This window comes from Oncorhynchus masou, chromosome 29 (genome assembly GCF_036934945.1).
Source record: "Oncorhynchus masou masou isolate Uvic2021 chromosome 29, UVic_Omas_1.1, whole genome shotgun sequence".
NCBI classification, from domain to species: domain Eukaryota; kingdom Metazoa; phylum Chordata; class Actinopteri; order Salmoniformes; family Salmonidae; genus Oncorhynchus; species Oncorhynchus masou.
In genome coordinates, this window is record NC_088240.1 from 22,354,714 (window position 1) to 22,364,713 (window position 10,000).

Consider the following 10,000-nt stretch of genomic DNA (forward strand, 5'->3'; position numbering starts at 1 on the left):
CACAATGATCTGGCTTATCTAATTCCAATAAATTATTCAAATGAACCCCAAGACCGGTAAGTCAATGACTAATGAAACCCTGACACACACATGCATGTCCAGACTTTTTATATTGACACCCCCCTCTCAATTTTGTTTTGTACACTGCTGCTACTCGCTGTTTATTATCTATACATAGTCACTTCACCCCTACCTCCATGTACATATTACCTCGACTAACCCTAACCCCCGCTCATTGACTCGTTACCGGTACCCCCTGTATATAGCCTCCACATTGACTCGTTACCGGTACCCCCTGTATATAGTCTCCACATTGACTCGTTACCGGTACCCCCTGTATATAGCCTCCACATTGACTCGTTACCGGTACCCCTGTATATAGTCTCCACATTGACTCGTTACCGGTACCCCCTGTATATAGCCTCCACATTGACTCGTTACCGGTACCCCCTGTATATAGCCTCCACATTGACTCGTTACCGGTACCCCCTGTATATAGTCTCCACATTGACTCGTTACCGGTACCCCCTGTATATAGCCTCCACATTGACTCGTTACCGGTACCCCCTGTATATAGTCTCCACATTGACTCGTTACCGGTACCCCCTGTATATAGCCTCCACATTGACTCGTTACCGGTACCCCTGTATATAGCCTCCACATTGACTCGTTACCGGTACCCCCTGTATATAGCCTCCACATTGACTCGTTACCGGTACCCCCTGTATATAGTCTCCACATTGACTCGTTACCGGTACCCCCTGTATATTGTCTCCACATTGACTCATTACCGGTACCCCCTGTATATAGTCTCCACATTGACTCGTTACCGGTACCCCCTGTATATGGTCTCCACATTGACTCGTTACCGGTACCCCCTGTATATAGTCTCCACATTGACTCGTTACCGGTACCCCCTGTATATAGCCTCCACATTGACTCGTTACCGGTACCCCCTGTATATAGCCTCCACATTGACTCGTTACCGGTACCCCCTGTATATAGTCTCCACATTGACTCGTTACCGGTACCCCCTGTATATAGCCTCCACATTGACTCGTTACCGGTACCCCCTGTATATAGTCTCCACATTGACTCGTTACCGGTACCCCTGTATATAGCCTCCACATTGACTCGTTACCGGTACCCCCTGTATATAGTCTCCACATTGACTCGTTACCGGTATCCCCTGTATATAGCCTCCACATTGACTCGTTACCGGTACCCCCTGTATATAGCCTCCACATTGACTCGTTACCGGTACCCCCTGTATATTGTCTCCACATTGACTCGTTACCGGTACCCCCTGTATATAGTCTCCACATTGACTCGTTACCGGTACCCCCTGTATATAGTCTCCACATTGACTCGTTACCGGTACCCCCTGTATATTGTCTCCACATTGACTCGTTACCGGTACCCCCTGTATATAGTCTCCACATTGACTCGTTACCGGTACCCCCTGTATATAGTCTCCACATTGACTCATTACCGGTACCCCCTGTATATAGTCTCCACATTGACTCGTTACCGGTATCCCCTGTATATAGCCTCCACATTGACTCGTTACCGGTACCCCCTATATATAGCCTCCACATTGGGAAATGTTGTATTCAGCGCATGTGACAAATAAAGTTTGATTTGATTTGACGCACACACACATGGCTTGCTATGCCCTCTGATGTAGGGTGAGGGAAAGTGAAGACTGATGGGCAAAGGTGTGACCTTCAGTTCTGTCATTGTGACTGACAGGTTCTGTGGCTACAGGAGGTCTAAACACCCTGATGAGAAGAGACTGCACTTTGGCAATGGACACTGTAAGTACCTCACCCAACCCTCTGTCCGTCTGCCTGTCTGTCAGTCCGTCTGTCTGTCCGCCTGTCTGTCTGTCAGTCCATCTCTCTGTCCGTCTGTCAGTCCATCCGTCTGTCTGTCTGTCCGTCTGCCTGTCTGTCAGTCCGTATGTCAGTCTGTCTGTCCATCCGTCTGTCCGTCTGCCTGTCTGTCAGTCCGTCTGTCTGCCCGTCTGTCCGTCTGTCTGTCCATCCGTCCGTCTGTCTGTCCGTCCGTCCGTCCGTCCGTCCGTCCGTCTGCCTGTCTGTCTGTCAGTCCGTCTGTCTGTCCGTCCGTCTGCCTGTCTGTCAGTCCTTATGTCAGTCCGTCTGTCTGCCTGTCTGCCTATCTGTCTGCATGTCTGTATGCCTGTCTGTCCGTCTGCCTGTGTGCCTGACTGTCTGCCTGTGTTCCTATCTGTCTGCATGTCTGCCTGCCTGTCTGCCTGCGTGCATGTCTGTCTGTCTGTCTGTCTGTCTGCCTGTCTGCGTGCCTGTCTGTCTGTCTTCTTGTCTGTGTGCCTGTCTGTCCGTCTGCCTGACTGTCTGCTTGTCTGCCTATCTGTCTGCATGTCTTTGTGCCTGTCTGCCTGCGTGCCTGTCTGTCTGTCTGTCTGTTTGTGTGTGTGTCTGTCTGTCTGCCTGTCTGTTTGTGTGGGTTTCTGTCTGTTTGTGTCCGTGTCTGTCTGCCTGTCTGTGTGCGTGTCTGTCTGTCTGCCTGTCTGCTTGTGTGCGTGTCTGTCTGCCTGTCTGTCTGTGTGTGTGTCTGTCTGCCTGTCTGTTTGTGTGCGTGTCTGTCTGTCTGCCTGTCTGTTTGTGTGCATGTCTGTCTGTTTGTGTGCGTGTCTGTCCGTCTGCCTGTCTGTCTGTCAGTCCGTCTGTCTGTCTGTCCGTCCGTCTGCCTGTCTGTCAGTCCTTCTGTCAGTCCGTCTGTCTGCCTGTCTGCCTATCTGTCTGCATGTCTGTATGCCTGTCTGTCCGTCTGCCTGTGTGCCTGACTGTCTGCCTGCGTGCCTGTCTGTCTGTCTGTCTGTCTGTTTGTGTGTGTCTGTCTGTCTGCCTGTCTGTTTGTGTGGGTTTCTGTCTGTTTGTGTCCGTGTCTGTCTGCCTGTCTGTGTGCGTGTCTGTCTGTCTGCCTGTCTGCTTGTGTGCGTGTCTGTCTGCCTGTCTGTCTGTGTGCGTGTCTGTCTGCCTGTCTGTTTGTGTGCGTGTCTGTCTGTCTGCCTGTCTGTTTGTGTGCATGTCTGTCTGTTTGTGTGCGTGTCTGTCTGTCTGCCTGTCTGTCTGTGTACGTGTCTGTCTGTGTGCGTGTCTGTCTGTCTGCCTGTCTGTCTGCCTGCCTGCCTGTCTGTCTGTGTGTGTGTGTGTGTGTCTATCTGCCTGTCTGTCTGTCTGCCTGTCTGTGTGCGTGTCTGTCTGTGTGCGTGTCTGTCTGTGTGCGTGTCTGTCTGCCTGTCTGTCTGTGTGCGTGTCTGTCTGTCTGTCTGCCTGTCTGTCTGCCTGCCTGTCTGTCTGTGTGTGTGTGTGTGTGTCTATCTGCCTGTCTGTCTGTCTGCCTGTCTGTGTGCGTGTCTGTCTGTGTGCGTGTCTGTCTGTGTGCGTGTCTGTGTGCGTGTCTGTCTGTGTGCGTGTCTGTCTGCCTGTCTGTCTGTGTGCGTGTCTGTCTGTCTGCCTGCCTGTCTGTCTGTGTGTGTGTGTGTGTGTGTGTCTATCTGCCTGTCTGTCTGTCTGCCTGTCTGTGTGCGTGTCTGTCTGTGTGCGTGTCTGTCTGTCTGTCTGCCTGTCTGTCTGTGTATTGTTCTTCTAAAGTATGTTGAGTCATTCCTTAGCGTTAGTTAGGTACAGGGTCAGTGTGTTTGTGTACAGTATATCCATCTCCTGATTGGGGTTTATTTGAACAGAAACATGTTTTCCATGGGGGCTGGCCACACTCATAAACCAACCTAGTGTTTTTCTTACACATGATGGATTGATTGGCTGGTCACTCATCCATAAATGTCACTTGACGTCCGTAGTGGTTTTTGTGACCCACCCGAAGACTCATCTCCGCTGCCTATTCCTAATACTCTGTCTACTAACACACTCTCCCTCTGGTTCTCTCAATTAGACAATTTCAATTGAAGGGCTTTATTGGTATGGGAAACATATGTTTAAGTGATATAGATAATATACAAAAGTAAAATAAACCATACAAAATGAACAGTAAACATTACACCCCCCCCCCCCTCCCCCCCTCAGTGCGTCTGCCAGGTATAAGGACCTACGTAGACCCTCACACCTATGAAGACCCCAGTCAGGCCGTCCATGAGTTTGCCAAGGAGCTGGATGCTTCCTGTATTGCCATCGACAAGGTGGTGGGAGCAGGTGAGACAAGAGACATGACACACAGTATTACATAGGCACACACAGACACATGCATGCACACACATGCATGCACACACACACACACACACACACACAGACGCATGCATGCACACACATACAGACACATGCATGAACACATATGCATGCACACACACACACAGACGCATGCATGCACACACATACAGACACATGCATGCACACACACATACAGACACATGCATGCACACACACATACAGACACATGCATGCACACACACACACACAGACGCATGCATGCACACACACATACAGACACATGCATGCACACACACACACAGACACATGCATGCACACACACATACAGACACATGCATGCACACACACATACAGACACATGCATGCACACACACACACACAGACGCATGCATGCACACACACATACAGACACATGCATGCACACACACACACACACAGACACATGCATGCACACACACACAGATGCATGCATGCACACACATACAGACACATGCATGCACACACACACAGACACATGCATGCACACACATGCATGCACACATACAGACACATGCATGCACACACACACAGACACATACATGCACACACACACACACAGACGCATGCATGCACACACATACAGACACATGCATGCACACACACAGAGACATGCATGCACACACACACACACAGACACATGCATGCACACACATGCATGCACACATACAGACACATGCATGCACACACACACACACACAGACACATACATGCACACACACACACACACACAGACGCATGCATGCACACACATACAGACACATGCATGCACACACACACAGAGACATGCATGCACACACACACACAGAGACATGCATGCACACACACACACAGACGCATGCATGCACACACATACAGACACATGCATGCACACACACAGAGACATGCATGCACACACACACACACAGACGCATGCATGCACACACATACAGACACATGCATGCACACACATACAGATGCATGCACACACACGCGCACAAACATATGCATGCACGCACACACGTCAGTAACACATACTGTAGCATTCATATACGATTACCTAAGACATCTTCCCACAGTAGCATTCACAGCATTCACAGTGATCCCAAAGATACGTGACACACATTCCAACTTATTGGTATTCAGAGGCACAAAGAGAAGCTGTTTAGTAAGGTAGTAAGGTGTTTGTTCTAAATGTAGCAGTGAGAATGAAATTTCTTTTCACACTTCAGCTGGAGAGTCCTGTGTTTTACTCCTCTTCTGCAACGGAGAGAGGGCGATGTGGGGGAGGGAGGGAAGAAGAGAGGAAGAATGAGGGATGGGTGGGAGAGAAAGGTGGTATGGATATAGGGATGAATCGAGAGATGGGGAGTGCAGGAAGTGAGAGGAAGGGATGGATGGATGGAGAAAGAGGGAGATGAAAGGAGTAAAAAGAGGGATGGAGTGAAAAGTCCTCGCTGTTACTGCTTTTCATAGAGTTGTGCTGCTGGAGCAGAGGAGTATGGGTAATGTAATCGCACCTCCAGATGGGATATTGTTTGACATTCCCCACAGCTCCCTCTCTCCTCGCTCTCCTTTATTTTATAAACCTCTCTCCTCCTTTCTTTTTCACCCTTTCTCCACCTCGCTCCTCTTCCCTCTCTCCCAGATGTCTTCAGCAGGAGTGTAGACATGAAGTTAATGCATTGTGATTCATGGGAATAGCAGGCAGTGTGAGAGCACATAGAGACATGCTACAACACAGGGCAGCTGCACCATCTTACAGATGACCTGCACACATCAAAGCCTAAGAAAGCAGAGTGAGAGTTTGTGTCATTAATCACAGCTCTGTGATGGAGGGTGGGGTAATACTGATCCTGGTGCTGGTCATCTCCCAGCCTATCCACTGGCCAATCACAGCCCAGCTCAGCCTAGCTCTAACCACAGCCAGCTCAGTCTAGCTCCAACCACAGCCCAGCTCAGCCTAGCTCTAACCACAGCCAGCTCAGTCTAGCTCCAACCACAGCCCAGCTCAGCCTAGCTCCAACTACATCCCAGCTCAGCCTAGCTCCAACCACAGCCCAGCTCAGTCTAGCGACAACCACAGCCCAGTTCAGCCTAGCTCCAACTACAGCACAGCTCAGCCCAGCTCCCACCACAGCCCAGCTCAGTCTCGCTACAACCACAGCCCAGCTCAGCCTAGCTCCAACCACAGCCCAGCTCAGTCTAGCTCCAACCACAGCCCAGCTCAGTCTAGCTACAACCACAGCCCATCTCAGCCTAGCTCCAACCACAGCCCAGCTCAGTCGAGCTCCAACCACAGCCCAGCTCAGCCCAGCTCCCACCACAGCCCAGCTCAGTCTAGCGACAACCACAGCCCAGCTCAGCCTAGCGACAACCACAGCCCAGCTCAGTCTAGCTACAACCACAGCCCAGCCTAGCTCCGAGCACAGCCCAGCTCAGTCTAACTACAACCACAGCCCAGCTCAGCCAAGCTCCAACTACAGCTCAGCTCAGCCCAGCTCCAACCACAGCCCAGCTCAGTCTCGCTACAACCACAGCCCAGCTCAGCCTAGCTCCAACAACAGCCCAGCTCAGTCTAGCTACAACCACAGCCCAGCTCAGTCTAGCTCCAACCACAGCCCAGCTCAGCCTAGCTCCAACAACAGCCCAGCTCAGTCTAGCTACAACCACAGCCCATCTCAGCCTAGCTCCAACCACAGCCCAGCTCAGTCTAGCTCCAACCACAGCCCAGCTCAGCCTAGCTCCAACAACAGCCCAGCTCAGTCTAGCTACAACCACAGCCCATCTCAGCCTAGCTCCAACCACAGCCCAGCTCAGCCTAGCTCCAACAACAGCCCAGCTCAGTCTCGCTACAACCACAGCCCAGCTCAGCCTAGCTCCAACCACAGCCCATCTCAGTCGAGCTCCAACCACAGCCCAGCTCAGTCTAGCTACAACCACAGCCCAGCTCACCCTAGCTCCAACTACAGCCCAGCAAGCAGTGTGCTGCTCTCTTTAGACAGCCTGTAATTATTCAATGTCCTTCCAGACCCAATCTCAGGCTAGTACTTGCGTGTGTGTGTCTCTGACTTCGTACCAACCCTGTATCTCTGATCAGACTCCTCTATGGGAAATGATCATACAGGAGAAAGGGCATGGACCGGGTCCACATGTCTTAGCTGTGACATCACGGTCCTACACAAACACACCCTCTCTTCTTTGGCCAAGTCCCTGTCACCAGCTGTATCAGAGCAATGCTTGACCTTCCGTTCTGACTTTGAAGTGGTCTCTTTACCACAAAGCCCTGCCTAGGGAAACTATTCTCCAGAGAGTCTCTGTACCTCAGAGGGATACTACAGCTTGATCATACTGTATGTCATCACCATTCTGGAATGAGAATTTGTCAGCTCTGATAACCTCTCAAAATGCTTTATATGATATGGAAAGTAAAGGGGGCATTTATAGACTGTGGCCAATGTAGTCAATATTCAATTAGTCATTGTTATCTCAGTGTGGGAGATGGATTTCAAGAAGGACATATGACTGCACATGCTTATATTGGCCAACCGTGTGTCTTTATGAAATTAGGCAAGAATTTCTGACTGGTCTGATCCAACTGAAATAAATGATAACAGTTATTCTGATGAAAAGTCATCAATACAAGCTTGTAACCTCAGGTCCTTGGTGTCAGCTCCTCAGGTCCTTGGTGTCAGCACCTCAGGTCCTTGGTGTCAATGCCTCAGGTCCTTGGTGCCAGCGTCTCAGGTCCTTGGTGTCAGCACCTCAGGTCCTTGGTGTCAGCACCTCAGGTCCTTGGTGTCAGCACCTCAGGTCCTTGGTGTCAATGCCTCAGGTCCTTGGTGCCAGCGTCTCAGGTCCTTGGTGTCAGCACCTCAGGTCCTTGGTGTCAGCACCTCAGGTCCTTGGTGTCAATGCCTCAGGTCCTTGGTGTCAATGCCTCAGGTCCTTGGTGTCAGCACCTCAGGTCCTTGATGTCAGCTTCTCAGGTCCTTGGTGTCAATGCCTCAGGTCCTTGGTGTCAGCACCTCAGGTCCTTGGTGTCAGCACCTCAGGTCCTTGATGTCAGCTTCTCAGGTCCTTGGTGTCAATGCCTCAGGTCCTTGGTGTCAGCACCTCAGGTCCTTGGTGTCAGCACCTCAGGTCCTTGGTGTCAGCACCTCAGGTCCTTGATGTCAGCTTCTCAGGTCCTTGGTGTCAATGCCTCAGGTCCTTGGTGTCAGCACCTCAGGTCCTTGGTGTCAGCACCTCAGGTCCTTGATGTCAGCTTCTCAGGTCCTTGGTGTCAATGCCTCAGGTCCTTGGTGTCAGCACCTCAGGTCCTTGGTGTCAGCACCTCAGGTCCTTGGTGTCAGCACCTCAGGTCCTTGATGTCAGCTTCTCAGGTCCTTGGTGTCAATGCCTCAGGTCCTTGGTGTCAGCACCTCAGGTCCTTGGTGTCAGCACCTCAGGTCCTTGGTGTCAGCACCTCAGGTCCTTGGTGTCAATGCCTCAGGTCCTTGGTGTCAGCACCTCAGGTCCTTGGTGTCAGCACCTCAGGTCCTTGGTGTCAGCACCTCAGGTCCTTGATGTCAGCTTCTCAGGTCCTTGGTGTCAATGCCTCAGGTCCTTGTTGTCAGAGAATGTGTGTGTTATTAACGCTCTGTGGGTATATTTGTGTTTTTGTAGGTGAGTTTGGGGAGGTGTGCAGCGGTCGTCTGCGTCTGCCCAGTAAGAAGGAGAACTGTGTGGCCATCAAGACTCTGAAGGCAGGATACACCGACAAACAGAGACGGGACTTCCTGTCTGAAGCATCCATCATGGGACAGTTTGACCATCCAAACATCATCAGGCTGGAGGGAGTGGTCACCAGGAGTACGTACAGACCATATCTTACTATACAGTCAAAATGAAAGATAAACAACGTCTCACTCACTAAATCTTGGCGTGACATGTATTTCTGAAGTAGGTATCCCTCACAAATTCTGCCCAGAGAGAACCTTGGACAGAATGTGTCATTAGTTGTACACTGAACAATGCAATGAAGCTGGCCAACACCTTTACAAGAGAAGCAATTTTTATTGACTTCTAATGGCTTGAATCTCACCAGATCAATGTCACCTGATCAAACAGGTCCTATATGTTTAAATCTTAGCCTCCCTCCCGAGGCTCCTTAACACAGCTAGTCTCACACACCAACACATTCTCAGTTCTCTTAAAGGAAATGACTCGAAAAACGGTGAAATAATTGCTTTGACCTCTGGTCCACAATCAGAGCCGGTCTTCACTACACACGCGTGATCACACGCACACACACACCCACATTACCATTATACTGCAGTTCTGGCCGTGTCGTTATACTGAAGAGTTAAACTTGTAAAATATCTCCCTCTGATTGCTCTACAACAGATGAACTGATCATTCCACAGGCAGGCCTGTTAAACTGACAGTAAAACTTTACAGAGGTTAGCCAGTTTAGGTCAACTTGACCAGCAAGCCAGAACAGATCTGTTTTAATGATGTTTCATATCCAGTTGTAGCCCAGCCATGGATTTCTGAATGATGATACAGTTGAATGTAGTTATACGATATCTATAATGGTATGTTAAAAAATACATAAATGAACTTGGTTGCCTTGAAGAAGTTCTATTTAAGTTCTGAATATTCATAAGGATTATGATATGGTCGCTGCTTATCATTTTTTTTTTGCCATGGAAACAAAAGGAAATCCTGTGTATTCTAGTTGACAGTTAGATAAAGCCACTGTGCCATGTGAAGACTGTCTCTCTGCATTA

General features: G+C 50.1%; 1 protein-coding gene across 2 annotated transcripts in view; it reads left to right on the forward strand.

Moving 5' to 3' along the window:
- Positions 1–10,000, forward strand: part of LOC135519197 (ephrin type-A receptor 3-like) — a 169,026-nt gene that overhangs the window by 117,200 nt on the left and 41,826 nt on the right. For both annotated transcript variants that reach the window (XM_064944289.1, XM_064944290.1), the window contains exons 9-11: positions 1,753–1,817; positions 4,071–4,196; positions 8,895–9,080. In XM_064944289.1, coding sequence (XP_064800361.1) covers positions 1,753–1,817; positions 4,071–4,196; positions 8,895–9,080 — 377 coding nt within the window. The remainder of the gene's footprint in view (positions 1–1,752; positions 1,818–4,070; positions 4,197–8,894; positions 9,081–10,000) is intronic.